We start from the raw sequence: 26,892 nt of genomic DNA on the forward strand, positions 1-26,892 counted from the left end.
GCTGAGAAGGGAACGATTAACTCTGATGGACAACACGGAAGGTCAGGAAATGGGCAGGTAACACTGGAGTTGAAAGCGGAAGGATCAATAGGCATTTGAGGCGAAAAAGAGGAAGCCTGAGGGGAACAGCACGAGCAAACGTGAGCAAGATGACGACACTGAGAAATAAAGGGTGGCTGATATGCACATGTGCACACTAGTCTCAGGAGCCCTCCTTCTGTGCCCCAAGGCAGGGGAAGAGACAGCCACGTGGTCATTCTTTAACTGACCTGAGCTTTCTGCGCCTACGCCTGGCCAGACTCAGAAGTCACTAAGCCACGGGCACGGACACATACCAATAACACTGTTGACTTGCTGCTAAATACTAATGTGCCCCAAAGTTGTGCTCATTTCCTGAAAGGGAGAGTAACACAGAAGAGCCCAAGTCTTCGAATCAGCAGCATGCATGAGCAGTAGCTATCTACTCAGGAAAGTAACCTGAACTTCTTCTTTCTCATCTGTTAAATAGGGAGGATAAAACTCAACTATCACAGAGGATTGTTGTGAATGAGACAAAACTTGGAGAGGTGCCCAGTGTAGAACTGGACCTCAGCAGGCACTATTTCCCACCCACCCTCCTCCCATTAGCCTAAGCTAGTATCTGGAACAGCATGTTCCAACGCACGGAACTCAGGTCAGGAAAGTCAGACAGCCTTTTGAATCATGCAAAAGAGTGAATGAGAGAAAATACTGTGTAGTTGCAGGACTGTAGAAGGAAGCAGATTACAAATTCCTCTTATCCAGTCACCAGTGAGCAATAATTTGAAATATGGTTTAGAATAAGAATAAGCCTCATCTGATTCCAAACAAAGGTATACAGCATTCCAGTTAAGAGTCTGGCCAGCTAACAGCACAAAAATCTAGTCCTAAAATAAGCTACTAATTCAGAAAGGAATTTATTTCTTTGAAAAACTTAAACAGATGAATGGTAAAACATGTTTTGTTAGTTGTCAATAATAAGGTGAGGAAGGACTTCATACTCTATTCCACAGAGTGGGTTTGCAGAGGACACAAACCAAAGCTTCTGATAGTTTATACTGTGGTTGAGGCTGGTTCTCAGAGAAGCTCACTATTTTCCTCATCTCCATATTAGGTAAGAGCACCTCTTCACACGTCTGGCACAGCCCTTCCTTTTCCTCTCCGTTTTGGTCACAGTCATAACTCAAATTAAAAATTTGAGGGATTGAGGGATTGAGATTTATAATCCCCATATAATCTTTCATCTGAACACTCTATTCTCAGTCCTAACTCGGACCATGCCCCACCAGCACACCCAATCACATACAATGTTACGCTTACTCAGTCTAACGTGTAACGCTGGAGGAAGGAAGGTCAAAGGTAGACTATCCAAAATCATAAACATATATTTCTCTTCCCTCCACCCAACGAGTGGAAGGTACTCTGGTATCTATTAAAAATAATTTTTTTTCCTCCCCCCAATAGAAGTTCTGCCTTCCAAACAATACATTTATACATGTATGTTTCCTAGAACTTTTTCATGTACTTCTTTTCCAGTGGCTTCATATAACCAGGAATAACAGCTTAGGAGATTCTTTCAAACATGAAATTTAATAATAAATATCAAAGTTTCCCCGTAAGTCTTTCTTTTTCCTTTCCTCTGACAAACACTCAGAGTCAAGAAATTGGTCGGGGCTAGAGAAAAGTAACTGGCATAGCTGTTCCAACACAAGCTCACAGGTCTTCACACAGAGTCCAGGGCTTGATTTTTCAAAACTGCTGAAAGGGTATTCCCAGAATGATTCCAACTTGATTTGGGATCATGGCTATCATACAAACCCAACCTTCTTATAAGTTACAGAAAGTCAACCAAAAGAAAAAAAAAAAAAGGCCAAGAAGGCAGTCAACTCACAAACTCCAATGACAACTTGTCTCATTTCAATTCAACATTCAATTGGTGACAGGGCAGAAGACCTGACACTGAGCAACAGAGCACCTCTGAAGCCCCTGAGGATAAGAAGGGCATTCAGCAGAGAGGGGGTCTCTGATAATTCATGAAATGCATTCTGAAGTCATCTAGAAGGGAGGCTGCAATGTGCTGTGCTTGGGGGTCTGCCTCACTGTGCTTCTGGATGTCACACAAAAGCTGCAGTCCTTCTTCTTCGACTAACATTTTGCAGTATTTGCTGGCTGAAAGAAAATCAAGCGAAGAAACCTGACGGACAAGTTGGCATCTTAAATATTCCCAAATTACCACATTCACCATTTTGAAGAAAGAGTACAAAGTTTTAAGCCCTTTGAAACAGGAATTAACAGATAAACTGTGTCAATTTAGAAGAAATATGCCAGGTAATGGTTGGCTTGTGTAATGAGATAATGGATGATTATTTTATTATGTTTACTTCTGGACAACTCGAGGCTTCAAATGTCTCTAATCCTAGCTAAAAGGATAAGAACATCTTTTATTACAAAAATGATACAAATTTCAGGTTCAGGCAATATGTTGAGCTAGACAACCTAAAAACACCAGAGCTGGATACAGTATAATTGAAAAAATTTTTTAATTCATAGTTGAGTGCACAAAGGAAAGGAATTGTCCAGGAGTCAGACACAAAGAGCAAAAAGCACCTAAAGCTCGTGTAACCTAACCTGTAACTATCGTCGGGCAGAAAGGGACCGTCAGTTTCGGTAATCTAGGAATTTAGATTTTAACTTAGGAAGTCAGAAGCAAAATCAATGCATAAAGCTGGCCCCTCAAAGGGCAAGACAACGGATAAGACAATGAAACATCTGCATTTAGCCTGACTCCTGGGAGAAGTCTTTCCTGAGAATTTATAACCAGTCCCAAGTTGGTATAGGGTTTAAATTTGTATTACCCTAAATGTTCTGGGAACCCTTGAGCTGAGAAATTAATATAAGAATTAGTCCAATCCAAGGGAAACCTCTAGAACACTTGACAGAAGCAAATACAAAGCTGTACTGAAGGGACATGTGCACAACTCAGTCTGATTCTCTTAATCAGTCCAAGAGTCTATTAGACACAGAAACAATGATCCAAAAACACATCTAAGGCAATTACCAAGAATGCAGTAAAAAGAAACAAAGACATGGAAACATTTGTTTTTAAATGGTAGGACAGATTCAGAGAAGGTATAAGATACTGCTGATAGATGTTACAAGAAAGGAATAGAGAGAATAGGTGGAGGGTAATATTTTAAAAGAAAATGGCTGAAAATTTTCATCAATTTTGTAAGGTATAATCATGACCCGAAACCCAGAGGCCATATAACAAAATATTGACTTGTAAAAACAATGAATAAAATCAAGACAATAAACTGGGAAAAAGTATTTGCAAGAGTTCCTTCAAATTAAAAAGAAAAAGACCAAAAATCAGTAAACAAAAAGTGAGCAATGGAAATCAACAGACAATTCAAATATAAGACAGTTCACCTTACTCAAAATAAACATCATCTGAGACTCTCTTTCACCTTAGATTGACAAAGATCAAAAAATTCAACTACGGCTTCCCTGGTGGCACAGTGGTTGAGAGTCCGCCTGCCGATGCAAGGGACATGGGTTCGTGCCCCCCGGTCCAGGAGAATCCCGCGTGCCGCGGAGCGGCTGGGCCCATGAGCCGTGGCCACTGGGCCTGCACATCCGGAGCCTGTGCTCCTCAATGGGAGAGGCCACAGCAGTGAGAGGCCCGCGTATCGCAAAAAAAAAAAAAAAAAATTCAACTAGGGCTTCCCTGGTGGCGCAGTGGTTGAGAGTCCGCCTGCCGATGCAGGGGACATGGGTTCGTGCCCCAGTCCGGGAAGATCCCACATGCCGCGGAGTGTCTAGGCCCGTGAGCCATGGCCACTGAGCCTGCGCATCCGGAGCCTGTGCTCCGCAACGGGAGAGGCCGCAACAGTGAGAAGCCCGTGTATCCCCCCCCAAAAAAAATTCAACTAAACCTTTTTGCAAGAATAAAAGTAAACTGGAAGCTCCAATATATTACTGATGGGAATGCAAACTGGTAATCAATTATCTGGATGACAGTTTAGCAATACCTACCAAAACAAGCATTCATAACACTTCGACTCAGTAATTCTAAAAGTATTCTGCAGATTATGCTTGCAAAGTGATGTCTTTTCTTTTAACAAATGGTATGCACTACGCTTGTACTAATACTGTGCTATGTACAAATGCTCGTACTATGAGCCAAGCAATGCTTAAATGCTTTGCAAATGTTACCTCATTTAATTCTCATAACAGCCCTATGAAATAGGTACTTTAATCCCCATTTTACAGATGAGGAAACTGGAGCACAGAGGGGTTCAGTAACTTGCTCAAGCTCCCACAGCTAGTAAAAGGGAGAAAAGTACAAATAGTCTGATTCTGGGGTCTGTCCTCTTAATTAGCACACATGTTCATCTTTCCTAAATATATAGTATGTGTGTGAGTGAGAGTGAGAGAGAGAATGTCATTATTCATTGAACCAGTGTTTGTATTGTAATAGAAAAGACTGGGAACAATGTTAAATAAATTGTTACATCATATAGCAAAGAAATACAGAGCAATCTAATCAATAGTGGTGATCTGGAGTCAGATCACTAGGTTAGAACCCTATCTCTGCCGGTGCAGGCTACTTTAACTTTGGGCAAGTTACTTTACTTCTCTATGCCTCGTTTTCTCATCTGTAACAATAAATACAATAAAATGCTACCTGTTCTACCTGTTGTGAAGATTCAATAAGTTACACATAAATAGCTTACAACACTGCTTGGCACACAGTAAATATAAATACTCAACTAAATTGTAGTTGTTGTTACAGTTACTACTGTTGTAATTGAATATACTAGAGTCCGTTTCAGTGCCATTCAAACTGATTGATCTGCCTCCATCTATTCATATGCCAGTACCATTTAAAGAGAAGTGTTAGAGACTTCTCTGGTGGTCCAGTGGTTAGGACCCCACGCTTCCACTGCAAAGGGTGCCAGGGTTTGATCCCTGGTCTGGGAATTAAGATTCTGCACGCCACAGGCACAGCCAAACATAAATAAATAAATAAAGAGAAGTATTAGGGTAAGCTCCTAAAAACCATTTTTCTCAGTCAGTTCTTTCCTGTTTATCCTGCCACTTTAACTTTAAAATAATTTTCAGATTCCTCAACTCTTACTCATTCACTTGAATTGTATTATATCCGTGAATTGAAAAGAACTGAGTATAGTATGTCTCACAATTATTTCAGGCTTTTAAATTATTTCCTATAGTTTTTTTTGCATATAGGCCTCAATACTTGTTAAAGCCATTCTGAGATAGCTTATGCTTTTGATAGTTAAAACTTTAATTCTAAAAGTTATATCTTAGGTATTTTAGTATAAAATTATAGCCTATATTTCTTTTATAATAAAAGCAAAAATTTTAATAATAATGCTTAACAAAGAATAAAAGCCAAGGGACTTCCCTGGTGGTGCAGTGGATAAGACTCCACGCTCCCAATGCAGGGGGCCTGGGTTCAACCCCTGGTCAGGGAACTAGATCCCACATGCATGCCACAACTAAGGAGCTGGCAAGGCACAACTAAGGAGCCCTGGAGCCACAACTAAAGAGCCCACCTGCCACAACTAAGGATCCCATGTGCTGCAACTAAGGAGCCCACAAGCCACAACTAAGACCTGGCGCAACCAAATAAATAAATAAATATTAAAAAAAAAAAAAGAATAAAAGCCAAGAATTCCCAAGGAGAATTTAAAACAGCAAAACATGGAAAAACATTTAAGCTGCCTGGGACCAACTCCTGACATCTGGCCCCCCAGCCTCCCTCAAACCATTACAAAGAGGCAAATCTATGTATTACTATAGGAATAATAGCATTCATGATAAACTACTGAGTGAAAAACAGCAAGCTATAGGATAGTATGCACAGAATGAGCCCATTTTGTCTAAAAACATTATCCTATTCACATAGAGTATATACTAACTATAGCATGTATACAGAAAAGTATCTGGAAGTATAGTTATAGCTATCAACTTATGGACAGTGCTTGCCTATGGGGAATAGGAGTGGGAGCAAACTTTCACTTTCTATATCGCTTGACAAACACCCCCAATTATAATTCTGTAGCATTTTTTATACTAATACAAATGCTTTTCAGTTGCTTTTTTAAAAGTGTTAAAATCAGGACATAGGTGAACAATTTTTCAAAATTCCATCTTGAACTTAATCCTTATACAGAAAAATAGCTGGAAAACTATTCTTTTTAATTACATACGGTTTTTACTGCAGACATGATACATGGCCCATAGTGCCCAGAGCTGAACTTCTGGTCGAGAGATGTTGCCAAGGAGTGGGAAAAATGCCTTGAAGGATCTAAATAAGTACAAAGAAGATGTTTCTTCAGAACTCAAGCTAACATCAGGGATATAATAATAATTTTCAACATTTTCCCCCCAGGGTCAATTCCTCACCAAGACAGATGTACTGCTGAGCATATAATCAGAACCAGCATTTAAGAAATTATACTCTGTGTGAGACATTATACATTCAATATCTGATTCCACCCTCAATCTTGCACACTGCCAGCCTCATTTTACAGATGACAAAAACTGAGTCTCAGAGATTTTCTAAAAGTGATTTTCCCAATATCACAAAGAAACAGGATTTGAACACATGCTATTTTATTCTAATATTTTATCACTGTACCATGGCCTCTACATAGTGAGTAGACTGAGGACAAGCTTTAAGAAAAGCACTATACCATCATGAAATTACCTGTAGGTCACCAATGCTGTCATCTTACAACTTGAACTTGGCCAATTCTGGATGGTTGTATACTGTACAAAAAGACAAATCAAGATTCTGGTATTGTTTCATGTCATTTATAATTACATATATATGAAACAACATAAGTTTTCAAAATATGGGACTGATTACGCAAATTTAGGATACCTAACCTGCCAACTATCAATTAGATAAGCATTATATATGTAGAATATAAACAAAGTCATGTGGAAAACAATGCAATAAAAAGGGGCTCCTGTTTAATGATGGAAGATTGAGCATGCACCCACTCCTCCCTTAAATCCCACGAACAGAATGATACAAACGGTTTAAAAGAAGACAAATACACATAGAAGAAAGCAGAAGAAAAATGGTAACTAATTTAACAGATCTAGCACTGGGGAAGGTTAAAAAAACAAACCATTTTGAACAGAACACCCAAGAGACTTAAATATTTGGCAAAAGTATTACTTCAGGAAGTGAGATTAGAGGTGGGGTTGAAAATAGGAGGATTGGTTGAAAGTACCAAAGAATCAAGACTTCAAGATCTCCTCTACCACCCCTTACAAAAATTTCTGGACTGGGCAATCCCATGAACAGCTGAGGTTGGGAGTATCACGCTAAAAATGAGGGGCTAAAGTGAAAAATCTACATACTAAATGCTGAGTCTCCTTTACTCCCCAACTTTCTTCCTCTAGTGGGTGTTTAGCCTGTTGGAAGCCGACCTTATAATCTTCAATCAGAAGAATAGAAATTAAGGAAGGGAGGGATGGGACTTCCCTGGTAGTGCAGTGGTTAAGAATCCACCTGCCAATGCAGGGGACACAGGTTTAAGCCCTGGTCCGGGAAGATCCCACATGCCGCAGAGCAACTAAGCCCGTGCACCACAACTACTGAGCCTGCACTCTAGGGCCCACGAGCCACAACTACTGAGCCCGTGTGCTGCAACTACTGAAGCCCACATGCCTAGAGCCCGTGCTCCACAACAAGAGAAGCCACTGCAATGAGAAATCTGTGCACCACAACAAAGAGTAGTCCTGGCTCGCTGCAATTTGAGAAAGCCCATGTGCAGCAACAAAGACCCAATGCAGCCAAAAAAAAAAGGAAGAGAGGGAAGCAGGGAGAAAAAAGAGGAAAGAAAAAGGAGGGATGGAGGGGCGAGAGGGAGAGAAAGAAATTTCCCAGAATTGAAGGAAATGAGCTTCCAGAGCAGTAAGTAGCCAATGGAACAGATGAAAATGAACCCACATCAAGGCACATCACTGTGATTTCCAAACACTGAAGACAAAGGTCTTAAAGCTTCCAAAGAAAAATGGCACAGGACTTCTCAACAGTGATACAGAGAAATAAAAGACAATGGAGCAATGACTTAGAAATTGTGAAAATATTTCAAAACTTAACTTTTATACCTAGCCATTTGATCAACTAAATGTGAATGTAAAATAAAGGCCTTTTCAAACATAAAAGGTTTCAAATTTTCTTTTTCATATATCTCTTAGGAAGCTACTGGAGGATATGACGCAAGAGAATGAGGGAGTACACCAAAAAATAGGAAGGTATGCAATCCATGAAACAGGGAATCCAACACAGAGAGCAAAGAGGATCTCCAGAATGATAGTAAATGAATATCCTGGGATGACAGTGGTCTAACAGATATATAAAAAAGCAAATCAGATGGAAAAAAAAACAGAAGGCTTGGGAAAGTAGTCTCCGAGAAGCTGAAGTAGACAGGATGTGCTTGAATGTACTGAAAGGAGATGTATACTTGGAGTATAGGAAAGGGTGTGCATTGGGACAAAGAGAAAAAGAATCTTCATTTTCCAAAGTGGGAAAATAAATTGATAATGTCTTTAACTACAAAGTCAAGAAATAACAACATATGTTAGCGATATGGAGGTACACACCAAAAGAAATAGCTTTAAAAAGAGCTGAGAGTGGGAAAGAGAATTAGAATAAGCCATATAAACGGTTTGCATGTATAACTTTTATAGAAGGAAAGTTACCAGAAGGAATGCAACAAAATGTTAATAGAGATTAGCTTAGGGTGGTTAAGGTGTGGGTGAGTTATAATGTTTTCTTTATATTTTTCTCTATCTTTCCCATTTTCTACAATGAACACATATTTCAAAAATTCTTATGATCTAGAAAAATAAGTTTTCTGCAAGAAGAGATGACTCTGGATTTTGTAAAGAGCAATGGTTCTCATACCAGATCCTGGAGGAGTGCTCTCCTCTGGAGGTCATGGGATATCCAGGGCTGTTTGTCAGATGTCAGGTGGGCTATGATGCCTGCAGCTAAATAGCTGACTTCCAATTCCTTACTATGCAGCAAGCTGCTGACATGCTTTACCACATCTTCAGTCATCAGCTTGGAAGACAGTTCTCTGACTTCAGCTATGTTGTTCTATGGGTCAGATGGAGCAGAGAATATCAGGGACAGGAAAGGAGGGGAGAATCAGGAACTGGTTCCTCTCCCTCTCCTACTGCTCAGCTCATATACATACAAGAACACTTAGTCCCATCCTCCTCCCTCTGACTTAGCCTAACACCTACAATCCCACCCCCTTGATGATGAGGATGATCAGGAATAACAAATCATTGAGTAAGCACTTACTAAGTGCCAGGCACTGAGCTAGAGAGACTGAAATGTCTTTTTATCTGCCTTATCGCACTTAATCTTTAATAGTCCTACAAAGAAATGCGACACTCAGCAAGACTGACTTGTCAGGTTCACACTGCTAGTAACTGGTTGGACTAGAATACAAATCCAGGTCTGACTAAAAAACTTAACATTCCTGGGGGCCCACTATATGTTACATTAGCTTTAAGTTTAACAGTAACAATGAAAGGCAGGAAGTATTTTCGTTATGTACTGTATTAGTTTTCTATGTGTGTAACAAATTAACACAAACTTGGTGGCTTAAAACAACATACATTTTTCCTCTCCCACTTTCTGTGGGCCTCGCTTAGCTGGGTCTCACGAGCCTGCAATCAAAGGGCTGGCTGGGCTGCATTCTCATCTGGAGGCTTCAATGGGTGAGGTGTGGGTGGGGAGAATACTTCCAAGCTCACTCAAACCGTTGGCAGAATTCATTCCCCTGTGGCTGCAGGAAGGAGGGTTTCTTGCTGGAGGTCACCCTCAGCTCCCAGAAGCTGCCCATAGTTTTTTTTTTTTGCTATGTGGGCTTCTCCCTTCTCCAACCACTCACTTCTCTAGAGTGTCTGCTAGGAAGAAGGATTTTATACATATTGTCATATAATCACAGGAGTGATATCCTATTATCTTTGCCATATTCTGTTAGTTAGAAGCAAGTCACAGGTCCTGCCCAGACTCTAGGGAAGGAGATTACACAAAGACATGAACACCAAAAAAACTATAATCACTGGGGGTTGGTCACTTAGGGTCTGTCCACTACACAGATGAAAAAACAAAGGTTTAGAGGATAAACACACAGTCAAAGCGACCACAGCAGTTACTGCTCCTTCTAAAGCAGCTTTCAGAAAAGTATACCCTATAGACTTAGTATGTTGAGAAAGGCATAAGGCACTCTGCAGAAAACTGTACTGTTTTGAGACCCACCCTGCCCCCTTTTCCCAAGACTAGCTATACCCCTCTTGTTAACAGCATGATTTCAGCAGAAATTGCACTGTTTTTAGACCCCCTGCCCTTCTTCCCTGGGCCAGCTACACAATTAGTCAACAGCATGACCAGCATTGAGTCTATCAGATGGGCAGCCCCAAACAAGAAGAGACAAGATGATAGATAGGATCCTTAGCAAAACTGAAAGGGACACCTCAGTTGAGTCCCAAGTTCCTCTTTAATCTTGGCAGAGGCTTTTATATTAGCCTTTTCTTCCCAAGAGTCTATGGAATAAAATACTGAATGGGAGCTTCAGGAGAATGTGGGTCTTCCTCATACAGAAAAAGGAAGGAAAAGGAACAACCTCCCTAACCCTCAGTATTCTGAGAGGCTCTCAAAAGGATAAAAAGAAGGATACTTAGCATTGTATAGATCTATGAGGCTTCAATCCACCCTTCTGGCCTTATCTCCCATTGTTTTTCTTCTTCCCACCTTCTCCCAAAATTCCAGATACTCTATATTACGGTGTCCCTCAAATGATTACATTTTCTCATTCTTTCTTAGCCCAAAATGACCTTTGTTCCTTACTTCTACTTTTCTGTACCTTCCAGGTTTCCAATACTAATCATGTATTCCTCTCTATGAAGCCTTTCACACCTGCTCTGTCCCAAGTCCTGTATGTGTTAGGGATACAAAGGGAAAGACACAGTCCCTGCTTTCAATGAGTTCATGATCTAGAATCAAAGGCTCCCACTGGACTTTGTGCCTCTTTTCCAGCACTTACCACAGTCAATCATGAATTAGAGAGGTATCTGCATACATGTCTGACACCACCTCCCAACATTATTAGTACTAGCAGCTTGCTATGTTTCGTGTATCTGTGTCTTCTGAAGCACCAGCACAGCAAACTGCAGGGGCATACAGTAGTATGTCTTCGTTACTTTTTGTAAATCTTCACCTTTATCTTTAGGAAACAAAGAAATCTCTCAATAACAAATATCCTGATTGGGAGGTAGTATAAAAGTATAAACAAAGATATTTCTAAAAAATTAATTCAATTGTTAAAGAGGAAGTAGGGTAAAGTGGCTACTATCAGAGGGTCTGGAGCCAGACTGCCTGAGTTTGAGTTCTGATTCTGCCTCTTACTATCTAGGTAACATAGGGTAAATGGCACTTCTGTGCCTCAGACTGAGTATCTATAAAATGTAGACAACGATGTATGGGAGAGTGCAGAACATAACGCAATTTCCCTATCCCTGTGTATATGCCCTTTAACAATGTGACTGCTCTTCCCATCAAGGGGTGGCCACCTCCTTTAATCTGGGCTTATCCGTAGGCCTAGGAAATACCTGGTCTTTGTCCCTAGTTCCTGACTCAGAGCTCTCAAATCCCTTGGAATTTCTGGAGTGATTGGAGCGAGCATCTTTGTTCTAATGAGGTGACTCTTGGCAGGCACCTAGATAGCTTCTGGATGGGGGCTGGATGCCAGAAAGACCAAACCTTGATTAGAAGCCTGGAACTTTCAACCCCATGCCCCCAACCTCAGCAGGAGAGGAGAGAGGCTAAAGATTGAATTAATAATCAATCATGCCTGTGTGATGAGACCCCCACCCCCACATAAATACCCCTAAATAATGGGGTTTGGAGAGTTTCTGGGTTGGTGAACACATCAAGGTGCTGGGAAGGTGGTGTATCCAGGGAGGGCATGGAAGCTCTGCACACATCCCTCCTTCCTTGCCCTACATATCTCTTCTATTTGACTGTTTCTGAGTTGTATCCTGTAATAAACTGAAAATAGCAAATAAAGAACTGCCTTCCCCAGTTCTGTGAGCCATTCTAGCAAATTATCAACCTGAGGAGGGGGTCGTGGAAACCCCCAATTTAAAGTCAGTCAGTCAGAAGTAGGGGTGGCCTGGGCTTAACAGTTGGCAACTAAAGCGGAGGCAGACTTGTGGGACTGAGCTTTTTAATTTGTGGGACCTGATGCTAACTCTGGATAGCTAGTGGCAGAAGTGAACTGAATCGAACTGTAGGACACCCAGTTGGTGTCAAACAAGTGGCAAAGTGGTTGTTGGAAAACACCCCGAGTCTCGTAATCTACTTTGACCTGTGAGACATTAGAAAATCTGATCTAAGCAGAGGTTTAAGAAGCACTTGTACAGTGCACTTGCCTTCTATTGCTGCCCAGAAACTGCCAAGTGAAGAAGCTCATGGAGACACAAGGCCCAGCTAACAACCTGTACCAACGGTCAGAGCTGAGAGTCAGGCCATCCTAGAGCATCTAGGCCTAGCTGAGCCACCAGATGACTGCAGCGACATGAATAACTCCACAGAGACCAGCAGAAGAACTGTACAGCTTTGCTGAGTTCAAACTCTAGACCCACAGATTCATAAGTGAATAAAATGGATGCTGTTTTAAGCTGTAGTGTGTTTACAGCAATAGATGACTCATATATAATGGTATTTACTTTATAGGGATAGTGTGAAGATTAAACGAGTTAATGCACATAAACTGCTTACAAAAGTGCCTAGCACATAGTAGGTACTACATGAGTGTGAGCTTTCTATTTTTTTAAGTAATTAGAATTAACTCAAAACAATTCACCTTACCAAAAGACCAAGTACTTTGCTTTGTATTGTTGACTCTGAAAAAGTCTGTGAAAAGAATATACAGGTTACTTTATCATGAAGAAAAGAACTTTACAGGGACTTCCCTGGTGGTCCAGTGGGTGAGACTCCACACTCCCAGTGCAGGGGGCCCAGGTTCAATCCCTGGTCAGGGAACTAGATCCCGCATGCATGTCACAACTAAGAGTCTGCATGCCACAACTAAGAAGCCCTCATGCTGCAACTAAGAGTCTGCATGCTGCAACTAAGAAGTCCGCATGCCACAACTAAGACCAGGAGCAGCCAAAATAAATAAATTAAATAAATATTTTTAAAAAGGACTTTACACATAAACTCAATCCTGTCTTCCCACCTCCAAGACTTGGATGAAGATCGCCAATCCTTGATTTTCAATAACGTGCTTGCAGGCAGCTGGAGATTCATCTGTAAGATTCCAAAGTGCTTTCAAAGTAAACAAGAAGGTGACGTCATCTAAATTCTCAGTAGTCTTTTGTTTTACTATTGCTAGAAGTTCCTAAAAAACAAAGAGACGGAGTAAGATGCCCTAGTGACTGACTCAATTCCAGTATAAGGAAAGCAATGGTTAAGAAAAGCTTTAGAATCAAACCTCGGTTCTAAACCCAAGTCCTACCACTTAATAGCCCTGTGACCCACTTTCTCTCTATAAAATGACTTACACCTATTTTTTAGGGTTTTTGTGAGGAAAAAATATTAAAGTTTATCACGCACTTAATCTAGTTCTTGGTGCTTGTTAATAAACCTCATAATCAAGTACATATCAGCTATTCCATTATTCACATATTGAGAATGTTTAGTCAACACCTTTTGGAAGTCAGGCACATATTCAGATAAGAGTGACAGATTAAAAAAAACAGTTTATCTCAACTAAATAAAATAATTTTTAGTTTTGGTAAATGCTCTGAAGGAAACACATAAAAGCCTAAGAATTTTCTTTAGAAAAGGTGGGAGAGGGAAGACTCCATACAAAGGTAATATGTAAAAGAGACCAAAAGAAAAAAAGGACAAGGCAGCTAAGCAAGGAATGAGGACATAAAAGGGGGCGGGGGGCAAATATTCCAGGCAAAAAAAAAAGTTTGCTGTTCTACACCACTGAGCAGGTCAGTATGGCTACAGGATAGCACTAGTTTGTAGTATAATATGTCCTAATAGCTTGAAGAAACCACTGACTTATTTAACAGAGATTCCAATATACCATTTCAAATCAGAATTTTTCTAGACAAAAGTTAAGCCAGTATTCATGGTTTCTTTCAAACATACTAGACTGTCATGTGAAAGGAAAAAGACAGCCATTTCCACTTAACCAGCTAATGAAAAGATACATAAAGTATAACAACGCTAAACAAACCAGATTATGTCTGTTTTCAGGAGGAATGAGACCATCTCATATATTTTACCCAATCAGGAGAGAACACATCAAGAGAATTCACGAAAATGAAGCTGTTAGAGCCAGAAGAAGAATATGAGTGCACACCACGCAGGTAGCAATCACCTAGACAGCCACCAGGGTGAGTGCACCAAAGGAGGGAGCAGAAAGTGAGGCTGACCGGGAAAGCAACGACAGCTGTGGTCAGGCCCATGGTTAGATGCTTTACACAGTTTATCTTAATAATACTCAAAATAACTGCAAAATATTACTCCCATGTCCAATGTCAGTCTTTCAGATAAAGAATCTGAGGCGCAGAGGAGATAAGTCAATTACCTAAGGGCTATGGCTAGTTAGTGGCTGAACCTAGTTTGTTTTAATCTGAAGCCTGAACTTTTTTTTTTTTAATTTTTGAATTTTATTTTATTTATTTTTTTATACAGCAGGTTCTTATTGTCACCCATTTTATACACATCAGTGTATACATGTCAATCCCAATCGCCCAATTCATCACACCCCCACCCCCACCCCCCGCCGCTTTCCCCCCTTGGTGTCCATACGTTTGTTCTCTACCTCTGTGTCTCAATTTCTGACCTGCAAACCGGTTCATCTGTGCCATTTTTCTAGGTTCCACATATATGCATTAATATACGATATTTGTTTTTCTCTTTCTGACTTACTTCACTCTGTATGACAGTCTCTAGATCCATCCACGTTAAAGCCTGAACTTTTGGTACCACTACCTAAAATGGTTTCTCCAAGAACTACAGGGCTACACTTCCCTCCGTGTTATTTTAAGCACTTGCTCTCCATATCGATATCTATCTCTCTCTACCTCTATCTATTACTGTTAGCATTCCCAGTAACTCAGTGTTCTTCCACCACATCATCTTGGCAAAACTGCTACCTTAGTTAAACCCTACTTCATGCCCCACCTCCAAAATCTGAATATTGAAAAAGACTGTGCTCGAGTCTCACTCTTAATATCTGCCTCAAAATTTCAAAAGGGCATTCAACTGTACTGGCAATCCTACTATATTTCTCAATGAATTCACTCCAAAGACTACTATTTCATAATTCTCACTCCCCAAACTTTAACTGCCATCTTCTTGTTCCTCTCATTGATCAATTCATCTAAGTTTTCACTGGGAACCATAGCTATGCTTCCTAACAAAATCTAACAACCTGCTTGCCCTTGCATCAGTGTACTCTGCCTTCCATTCTGCTCCAAACTAAAGCCAGCATCTGGGGACTTTCCTGGTGGTCCAGTGGCTAAGACTCCACGCTCCCAATGCAGGGGGCCTGGGTTCGATCCCTGGTCAGGGAAATAGATTCTGCATGCACGTCGCAACTAAGAAGTTCATGTGCCGCACAAAGATCCAGCGTGCCGCAACTAAGACCCTTTGTAGCCAAAATACACAAATAAATATTTTTTAAAAGCCCAATGACAAAAATTTCTCCTTTAAAAAAAAAAGAATAAATTCAACAATATAAAATTTTTTTAAAAATTTACTGCATACCAAATCATGCCATAAATAAAGTAAAAACAGACTAACAGCCAACTGGGGGAAAATTACATGCATCCTATAAACATAAAGGAATCCTATAAATTAGAAAAAAGCCAGCAGCCCTAAAGAAAAACTAAAGGCCATGAACAGACAATTCACAGAAATTATAAATGCCTCTTCCAAAAAAAAGAAAAAGGCTCAAGCCTCACCTCAGAATAAGAGAAGTGCAAAATAGAACAATGATGTACATTTTTTCATAATCAATGTTAGCATAATCATAATGTAGACATTGATTTATTAAAACTTGTAATATAAATTTATTGGGGGTTGGGAAAGGAGGTAATTTGTATAGATGTATGTAGGAGAGCCAAATTCTTATTTACCATACCAGCAGAATCACAAGATAACATCTAAAACTGATCAATCTTTTTTTTTTAATTCGAGTATAGTTGCTTTACAGTTTTGTTAGTTTCTGCTGTACAACGAAGTGAATCAGCTATATGTATACATATATCCCCTCCCTCTTGGACCTCCCTCCCACGCCCCCCTCCCCGGCCATCCCACCCATCTAGGTCATCACAGAGCACCAAGCTGACAGCTCCCTGTGCTATACAGCAGGTTCCCACTAGCTATCTATTTTACACATGGTAGTGTATTTATGTCAATCCTAATCTCCCAATTCGTCCCACCCTCCCCGTCCCCTCATGTCCACATATCTGTTCTCTATGTCTGCGTCTCTATTCCTGCCCTGGATATAGGTCCATCTGTACCATTTTTCTAGATTCCACATGTATGCTTTAATATACGATATTTGTTTTTCTCTTTCTGACTTACTTCACTCTGTATGACAGACTGAAACCACAATTATAAGCATTTTATTTAGAGATATGGAGAAGAAATAGCTATATGAGTACAGAATAGTTTCTTCTGGGTAGCAGGTCTTACAGATTGTTCATTTTATAAGCTTTTTAAAATGATTTAATTTTGTAAACTATGTTCACAAATTACTTTTACTGAAAAAAAAAGTTATAAAAGTGACAATTAACCTACCTTAACTGCCATGAAGAGCTCTTCTTTAAGTTGTGCAGTTTGCTCAGGGGAGAGCTATAAACAAGCAAAAAGCCGAAAGTGAAATGTTAGACCTTCATCAAAGCTCCACCAAGACTAGGGAGAGAGAAATTTTGCATTTAGCGATCACATACCTGCAGGGCTAGAATAGAGGTTATGCTCACTGCCATTGTTTGCATCTTGGGGTTTTCATGCTTACAGAGCCATCTCATAACAAATTTGGCAGCATCGAACCTAAAAAACAGTATTTTTCTCACAATAAAGTTTGTGAAACTACATGAGAAGTGAAGAAATCAGTTAGCCTCCCCAACAAATCTTGTTTAACAAAAATAGTCTTGGACTTGTAAAGCCTCCGCCATGAAAGCAAAGAGCATTTGGCAAAAAGAAGAGAAAATCAGAAGAGGAAAAGGAGAGCATGCAAAAAAGAACGTGAGTGGGAACTGCACAGCAGGCCAGTGGTTAGGACTATGCGTTTTCACTGCCAAGAGCCCAGGTTCGATCCCTTGTCAGGAACTAAGATCCCAAAAGCCACGAGGCATGGCGATAAAAAAAAGAATGTGAGCAAAATGCACAAGATTCAAAGATTGACAGACCTAAAAAAGACTTATTTTTAGCAGTTTCAACTATGATGGGTCCGGAAAAGGAAATAAGTTCCCAAGAGGTAGTAATTTATAATCTGAATCGCAGACGGTGCTAAAATGCCACAGCAAACAAATCACTTAGCTAGACAGAATTCATGGCCCTTTATTCACGGCTTTTACTCAGCTCCAACAGATGACTGCTATACAGGAATGAAGGCTAGTTGAAAAAGAGCTTCCAACTTGTCAAAAGAAAGTGAAAATACAGATTTTTTTTTTTTTTTAATGAGGAAGACCACCTTCCCCCTACTGTACTTTTAAAAGTCAACTCTCATGTTAAGTACACACTTTAATTAGATTTGAGAATGGCTTAGCCTACAACCTTGCATGCATAAATCATGGGCTTTTGTTCATATCAGGCTGTGGCTAATTTTCCTGTTGGCAGCAACTATTATTAATGGCAACGATTATTAATGTTTTGGAACTCATGAATCTGAGAGATTACAATGGCCTCAAGAGGAACCCCTCTGGAGTCTACAATGATGTTTTGTGTGTGTGTGTGTGTTTTTTTTAAAAAGCATTATCAATAAAATAATAACAAAAAGAATGGTTAATATTTAGAACAGTCTGCACTCTTATGCTAGGCACTGTGATAAGTACCTTACAAACATCATATCTAATCCTCCTAAGAGTCACTATTTTAAAAATGAGGAAACTTACACACAAAGATAATGAAAGGGCTAGGACTTGATTCGATGTTTTACTCTCTGGAGCCCATGTTCTTACCACCCACTGCCCTAAACTGGAATCACACTTTGGGAGACAACACTTGCAAGTATAGTACTTCCGAACACCTCTGTGGAAAAATCTCAACAGAACATTCTCCCCAAACACTTTATCCCAGCCTTAATCAGACCCTTGCTAGGCTAACAACCAAAAGCCAACAATGCTCAGAGTAACACTGGTCAACACCCCAAAATCAGATAATCCAATTTTATACTTGCCTGTCAAATGGAACATCCACAAGAATCCTGGAATTGGTTAAGGAGAGAAGGCAATTCTTCTGTAACTTAACGGAATAAAGAAAAGTAATTCTGAGCAAATGTATACTCATTCTAAATAAAGATTCTAATTAAACATTTGGAAGGTGCTACTAATAAGGTTTTCTTATTGAGAGCTCGTCGTGTACCTGGTCCTCTCCAAGTTCTTCATTTAATCTTACTATTAAACTCTGTAACATTCACCTTTGCCTAAAGAACAATCTTTCCCTTTTTTGGCAAAGAGGAGGTCTCCCTTCTCCCTGAACCCTAGAAGGATCTATGTGGAGAGTTGCCTGCCTGTGTGTCAGTCCAAATCAATTACCGGAAGTCTGGCCCATCTACTGAATGATAAATGCCTTTACCAGATCTCATAACTAATTCTGTGATAGAGCTTCTACTTTCTACCTATGATTGGTAGGGATTGAACTATGTCTTTAAAGATAGGAAAGAAAGAGAAAAGGCCTTCTAGGAAAGCTTTAGGAATAGAAAAATATAACAGCTCTTTGAAAGGCCATGAGTAGGCCAGTGACATGCACTGCCATGACAGCAGTGTATGAGGCAGGGATAGCAAACCTGAAATGCCAGCAGGAACTAGGCAGTAACATAAACAAGTGAAGAAAGCAGAGTACGAAACAATAGGGCAGTGGTAGGAATTATGGCAAACTGGAGAATTCATACCCTTCTATAGGGGCAGCTGTTACTCAGCTCCAACTGATGACTGCCATGCAGGAATTAAGACTGAATTGAGAAGGATCATCTAACTTTTCAAGAGAAAGTGGAAATACAGATTTTTTTTTAAACAAGGAAAGACCACCTTCCTTGTATTTTTAATAAATTGATTCCCATTTTAAGTACACACTTCAATCAGATTTGACAAATTTATAAAGATGTGTAACAATACCACCCACCACCACCACAAGCAACATAAAAAATATTTCCATCACCCCAAAGAGTTCCACTGTGCCCCCTTCCACTCAGTCCCAACCCTGAAAATTCCAGCCCCAGAAAATTATACTGTCGTTACAGATTAGCCTTTATTAAGATTTCACATAAGTAAAATCATATGGTATCTACTCTTTTGCGTCTGGCTTATTTTGCTCAGCATATAATGTTTTTGAGATTCATCCATGTTGTATATGTATCAGTACTTCATTCCTTCGTATCACCAAGTAGTATTTCCTTATATGAATGTATCACAATTTGTTTATCTACTCACCTGCCGCTGGACATTAAGTTTTCAGTTTGGGGGGGATTAAGAATAAAGATATTATGAGCATTTGTGTATAAGTCGTTATATGGTTATATGATTTCATTTCTCTAGGAGTAAAATGACTACGTAGCATGAAAGAGGACTTTCATGTCTAACTTTCAAAGGAATTACCAGACTGTTGAACTGGTGGTTTTACCATTTTATCTTAACATCAATATATGAGAATTTCAGTTTCTCTACACTCTTGTCAACACTTGGTATTGTCAGTTTTTTATTTCAATCAATCTAGGGGGTGTGTAGTGGTATCCAAATGTGCTTTTAATTTGCATTTCCCTGATGGCTAAAGATACTGAGCATCTTTTCATGTGCTCATTTACCATCTGCCTATCTTCTTTGGTGAAGTATCTGTTCAAATCTTTTGCCTTCTTAAAAAATTGGTTTGTTTGTCTTGTGTCACAAGGCAAACAGTTCTTCACATTCTGGATAAAAGTCCTCTGTCATATACATAAAATGAACATTTTCCCCAGCCCTGGATTACCTTTTCATTTTTTAATGTCTGTGTGTGTTTGAGCAGAAGCTTCTAACTTTGATGAATTCCAATTTGTTATTTTTCTTTTATGATGTATGCTTTTTGTATCCTAAGGAAACTTTGCTTACTCTGACATCACGTTTTCTTCTAGAAGTTTTTAGCTTTTATATTATTTAGACCTTTAATTTAGCTTTTATATTTAGGTCTATGATTCAATTCAGTTTAATTTCACACATGATGTTAAGCCTATAGGATGTGCTAAAGTGTTAATAGTAGATGTTTCTGGGTAACTGGTTTCTGATCAATTTAAAAATTTTAAACCCTATTACTTATTTATATTTCTTATTTTTTCTATAACAAACATGAATTCCTTACCTATTTCTCTCTCCCTCCCTTCCTCCCTCTTTCTCTCTCTCTCAGGATGAAAAATCAGAACTAAATAAAAAATATTTTTCATATATTTGTCCTCAAGTAAGCAGCAGTCAAATATTCAAACCAAATTACCTGCTGGTAATGGGGGAAATTTTTCAGAGCCTTGAAAAGTAGACAGGTAACCTCTGACAACAGACGAACAGGCATCCCCCTGGCCAGGTCCTGGCGTGTTAAGTTGAGGGCACAAGCACTGGCTGTGAACTGCACTGGCAAATCCAATGGATGATTCCTCATTCCTATAGCCACAAGCTGAAGATGAACTTGTTTTTAGTGGCAAGTGACAACATTAGCATTCTTTACACAGTCTTATTTTTGTGTTAGTTGTCAAAAATATTTGCTTATTGGGACAAAAAGTAACAGATTTCCCCCTTCCTCGGCATTTATTTTTTAGGACACCAGCAATATCTTTCAATCCAAATGTAGCCATTAACTAGCTGTGTGACTTTAGGTAACTCACTTCCTTTCTCTGGACCTCTGTTTCATCATCTGTGCCTTCACAGTCATTTATTGAGCCTCAATCCACCCAAGACATTACGAAGCACTACAGGGGACATAACATCAATCACTTATACCCTACTCCTGAGCATAAGGCCTTATGAAAGAAATAAGGTATGTTAACAAATAACACTGTAAGGGAGGTCAAAACATGAAGCTGAAAAAAAGCACCAAAAGAGAGGTGTAAATAAAGTGCTGCCTAAGGTGGTTATGCGGGGAACAATCATTTCTGGTACGGAAGTCAAAGGCTTCATTCAGAGGACGCATTTAGGCAGGGTCTCAGATGGGATCTGGATAGGAGATGGAGGTAGGGGTGGAATGGAGAGGAATTACTAGGGAAGGGAAATGTGATAAGAAAAAACATAAAGTGGACAAAAAGGTGGGATGAGTCCACCAAGAGAAGGGGAAGAAATCTGAATTTGAAATAATCTGAAAAGTGGTAAAACCTAATATTAGGGAGTTCCCTGGTGGCCCAGTGGTTAGGATTTGGTGCTTTCACTGCTGTGACCGGGTTCAATCCCTGGTCGGGGATCTGGGATCCCACAAGCCATGCAACACAGCCACAAACAACAAAAAAAACCCGTAACATTAGAAAGGCAACTAGAAGAGAGACTGCGTAAGACCTAGAAACAAATGTAAAATGAAGGTGTTATACTAAGCTTAGACCATACCTGCTCTAACATGCAGGGACAACGTGGTCTGCTTTGTCTATCCAATAGGGATAATCATCCTTACCCACCTCAGAGACCAGTCTGCTGATACACGCATGAACCATGATTTTATGAACTGTTAAGAGACCAGAGCCCCTGACTTTGACACCTACATGAACTCAGACCTGGGATACACTTCTCCTATGGAAAATGTCTTTTTTCTATATTGCTAAACTGCTCTTAGGATTTCACTGGATTGCCATCATCGACAATATAAACATGTATGAAGTAAAATAAACATGATTTTCAAAATCAAAAATCACACAGTCTTAGATATGAAAAGGACTTTTAGAACATCTAATTCAACCTCCTCCTTACAGATGGGAAACAAAGATCCCCAGTTTTTTCCTTTATACAGTACCATTTTTAAGTTATGAATAAATCTAATCTCCCATGGTACAGAAATAGCCCTAGTTTTATGGAACTACAAAAAGTTACAAATGATAAAAACAAGGTGACTTTAAGACTCTTCATTTTTATGTTACATTTAATTTTAAATAATTGCAGTTTTCCTTCCCAAACCACTTAAAACTTCCAATTACATTTAAAATAAATTCATTCTTCCGTAAACCAAAGCAAAGTTGGCCCGATGGATACTGGTAATTTTACTTTATTCACAAAATAACTTTAAACGGTAGACTTGGTTACCTTCAATTATTGTTATTTTGTTCTGTTCTTATTGGGGATACTGTGTTTTCTTTCAGAAAACCATATTTTAGATTTTAAAGAGTAAAGAAATAAAACAATGTTTAGGCAAAGTGAATTCATGTTTAAAGATTAAGTCCTGCTTTAGACAAAATAGTGCAATGCTTCTAGAATCCCCTGCTCAGACCAAATTCAAAAATTGGAATGATTCTAATTGATTCAGAGGCTCAAAACAAGAGATGTTCTAGCAGTTTAAGCCTAACACCATTCTCCTCTATTTGTGAGGGCACTTTGCCTCACGATAGAATAAGGCATATAAGTTAACCATATTCATCGTGTCTGATGAACAACTTTAATTGAACCAAATAATAAGTAGTAATAAAAACTACATTTCTGAGGTGCAGTTACCTTTAAAATAGCAGGCATGGCTACTTGCGTTGCAAATGTCTCTGCGAAGAGCTTGTAGAGAGCTTCCTTCATAAAACATGACCTATTCCTGTATCGGCTCAGTGCTTCTGAAATCTGACTCATATTGGCTCCTCCGGCAACCTGGAAAACAAGGATGTTACCAATAGGTTTCACCATTCATCTTCAAGCACAGGCTTTTAGAGCGTGTCCAGTGTTTGAAACAACAGATTTTCACTTAAATGTTTTAAGAGCTTAAATGTTTTAAGAGCTTGATCTCATTCAATCATAATTCTAGTAGGTAAAAGTTCTTCTCAACCTCATTTCTACATGGTGGGTCCAGAGAGGTGATGTACATTGTTAAATGTAACAAACCAGTTAAGTGGTGGGGCCAGATTCAAATACCATCTCCCTACAACTATATTACAGTTGAGACCGCAACTAAATACTAGCTAGCATGGAAATTCTTAAACAACCAATAAATAACCATGAATGCACGTCTTCTAAGTACTCATATAGAATGAATTAGACAATAAAAGACAGGGAAAAGACCACGTAAAATAACTAAGATGAAAAAGGAGTTAACCAGTTATATAATTAATTAATTAATATTAATATAATTCTTCCTTGCTACCACTGAAGTAATAATTTCAGAAAGTCTATATATAGACTTTGGGTCTGGAGGATAATGGTATCCTCCTGATCCAAACCATCAAATCAACAAAGAATGTAGATAAAACTAGATATTACGCAGTTTTCAGCATTCCTGGGTGGTGAAGAAAAGAAGAAAATAAAGGGGTAAAATTCAGGATCCTACAAAATGAAAAGAAGAAAAACAACCTCTTCTCCACTCCACCATGACCAGTAGTCACATCACCCATTGAAGAAACATCACATCATTAAATTGACAGAAGAGTGCTTTTGAATTAGGAACCCTGTCAATTAAATGCCAATAAATAAAAAGATTCAAACCAATTCCATAAAAGCTACTGTAAGAAATTTTTTAAAAAGCAAATCTACACATTTCAGCTGAGAAAAACTCTTCCCATAAACCAACAACAAATCAGAAGAAAATTGTAACACAGCACTTTAAACTGAATTAAATCTTCTTAATCAGCATGTTAGGATGTGAAAAAACACCTTCAACAGAAAGATGAAACAAGGGATGATTAAACTCAGGAAAAAGACAAAATCATATCAAACAAAAATTAAGTTACAAAGTACCCAAGGAAGAGTAGAGTTGAATAAATATTTAGTAAGGAGAAGAAATGCAAGAAATAAACAAGAGAAAGAAATTTTAAGAAAGAAGAAGTAAAAAGGAATCTAAGATTGAGTGCTTATTTAGAAAAAAATAAAGAAGATCCAACACACATATACTTGAAGTTCCTGGGGAAGAAATGAACTAATATTTAAAACTACTACCAAGAAAAACTTTCCAGAAATAAAAAAAAGACCTAAATCAATACACTGAAATAATCTACCAGCTACCTGGGAAAACTGACCCAGATCAAGTCTGAGACATAGCACAATATAAGGATTAAATTTAAAGATAAAGAAAAAAATCTTCAGGGCCTTCACATAAAAAGATCAAACAAATTAGAGAATTAGACTGTCATCAGACTTAACAAGCAACACACAAAGCAATGTAACAGTGGACAAGCATTTTCAAGAAATAAGGAAAAAAAAAGTAAACAAAGGAGTTTATATCCATGCTTGCAACTTCTAGAGGAAGTATGGACAGTAAATTGTGGTTCAATTCCATAAATTTCAGCTCTTACCACAATAACCGCTGTCCATGCCCCAACCTACCCCCCAGCCACCAGCACATGCTCCTAGAGCTCCCTGCACTTAGCTTGTGAGAGTCCATGTGGGAAAACGGACCCTGCCCTCCAAATATCAGGGATCCGTGCTCTGATCACTGCTTGCTGCTTCTGATAACAGGTACAAAGACGTGAGCAGCCACTGTTGTTGCACCCCCACCCCACCAACTGTTCAAAGCCCCTCTCCCACAGCTAAAGTGACTTCCAGGGGATTTAAAGGGCTGCCCCTTCATTGTTTTCTTTTTCCCCTTTTAGGAGACATTAATGCCTATGACATTCAAAACAACTGCATATACAAAGGAAATTCCAAAGTGACTGCACATGCCCAGGAAAAGGCTCAAAAAAGACCTAAAAAGACCTTAAAGTTTATACTTCAGGCTGATCCTCAACACAGACCCAAAATACAAAAACAATAACAAAAGCATCAAAACCCAGGAAAGGAAAAAAACCTGACTTCCAGAGTTTCCATATTATTAGTTTCAAATGTCCAGTTTTCAACAACAAAAACAAATCATAAAGCATATTAAAAAATAGGAAAGCATAGTCCATTCAAAAGGAAAAAGAAGAAATATCAAAAGACACAGTCCCTGGGGCTTCCCTGGTGGTGCAGTGGTTAAGAATCCACCTGCCAATGCAGGGGACACGGGTTTGAGCCCTGGTCCGGGAAGATCCCACGTGCCACGGAGCAACTAAACCCATGTGCCACAACTACTGAGCCTGTGCTCTAGAGCCCACGAGCCACAACTACTGAGCCCACGTGCCACAACTATTGAAGCCCGCACACCTAGAGCCCGTGCTCCGCAACAAGAGAAGCCACCTCAATGAGAAGCCCATGCACCGCAATGAAGAGTAGCCCCCACTCGCCACAACTAGAGAAAGCCCACACGCAGCAACAAAGACCCAATGCAGCCAAAATTTTTTTTAAATTAATAGTTTTTAAAAATCTTACAATAAAAAAATCAACTCAAAATGGATCAAAGACTTAAATTTATGACCTAAAACTATAAAACTCTTACAAGGAAACATGGGGCAAAATCTTCACAATATTATACTTGGCAGTGATTTCTTGGATATGACACCAAAGGAACAAGCAACAAAAGAAATGCAGACAAACTGAACTTCATGAAAAAAGACAACCCAGAGAATGGGAGAAAATATTTGAAAATCATATATCATAAGGAATTAATATCCAGACTACATAAAGAACTCCTATAACTCAACAACAACAACAAAAAAACCCCCAAGCAACCTGATTTAAAAGTTGGCAAAGGACTTCATCAGACGTTTCTTCAAAGACATACCAATGGTCAATAAGCTCCTTATAAAAGACGCCCAATATCACTGATCAGTATGGAAATGCAAATCAAAACTTCAAGGGATTTCTCTGGCGGCCCAGTGGTTAAGACTCCGTGCTTCCAATGCAAGAAGTGTCGGTTCGATTCCTGGTCAGGGAATTAAAATGCCACAGGCCGCACAGTACAGCCAAAAAAATAAATAAAATAAAAATTAAAAGGGTTATCCCTGTAAAAAGAAAAAAAACTTCAATGAGATACCACCTCACATCCATTAGTATGGCTACTACTAAAAAATTTAAAAACAGGGATTTCCCTGGTGGCACAGTGGTTAAGAATCCACCTGCCAATGCAGGGGACATGGGTTTGATCCCTGGTCTCAGAAGATCCCACGAGCCATGGAGCAACTAAGTCCGTGCGCCAAAACTACTGAGCCTGTGCTCTAGAGCCCACGAGCCACAACTACTGAAGTCCATGTGCCCTAGAGCCCGCATGCCACAACTACTGAGCCCACACGCCACAACTACTGAGCCCACACACAACTACTGAAGCCCATACACTCTAGGGACCACGTGCCACAATTACTGAGCCCGTGTGCTGCAAATACTGAAGCCCACACGTCTAGAGCCTGTGCTCCACAACAAGAGAAGCCACCGCAATGAGAAGCCTGTGCACCGCAACAAAGAGTAGCCCCCCGCTTGCCACAAATAGAAAGAAAGCCTGTGTGCAGCAACAAAGACTCAACCGAGCCAAAAATAAATTTAAAAAAATTTTTTTAAAGTCTCTGCTGCTATTTACAATAGCCA

At 39.4% G+C, this 26,892-nt stretch overlaps 1 protein-coding gene across 1 annotated transcript in view; it reads right to left on the reverse strand.

Moving 5' to 3' along the window:
- Positions 1–2,023: 2,023 nt before the first annotated feature.
- Positions 2,024–26,892, reverse strand: part of ZYG11A (zyg-11 family member A, cell cycle regulator) — a gene marked incomplete at both ends in the record, with an annotated part of 58,110 nt that continues 33,241 nt past the window's right edge. The window contains 11 exons of the mRNA XM_082650091.1: positions 2,024–2,187; positions 6,255–6,352; positions 6,755–6,816; positions 8,972–9,166; positions 12,953–12,997; positions 13,323–13,484; positions 16,913–16,966; positions 17,065–17,164; positions 18,513–18,577; positions 20,792–20,968; positions 22,978–23,118. Coding sequence (XP_082506217.1) covers positions 2,024–2,187; positions 6,255–6,352; positions 6,755–6,816; positions 8,972–9,166; positions 12,953–12,997; positions 13,323–13,484; positions 16,913–16,966; positions 17,065–17,164; positions 18,513–18,577; positions 20,792–20,968; positions 22,978–23,118 — 1,263 coding nt within the window. The remainder of the gene's footprint in view (positions 2,188–6,254; positions 6,353–6,754; positions 6,817–8,971; positions 9,167–12,952; positions 12,998–13,322; positions 13,485–16,912; positions 16,967–17,064; positions 17,165–18,512; positions 18,578–20,791; positions 20,969–22,977; positions 23,119–26,892) is intronic.

The sequence above is a fragment of the Grampus griseus genome, assembly GCF_964374135.1.
Source record: "Grampus griseus genome assembly, chromosome: 1".
NCBI classification, from domain to species: domain Eukaryota; kingdom Metazoa; phylum Chordata; class Mammalia; order Artiodactyla; family Delphinidae; genus Grampus; species Grampus griseus.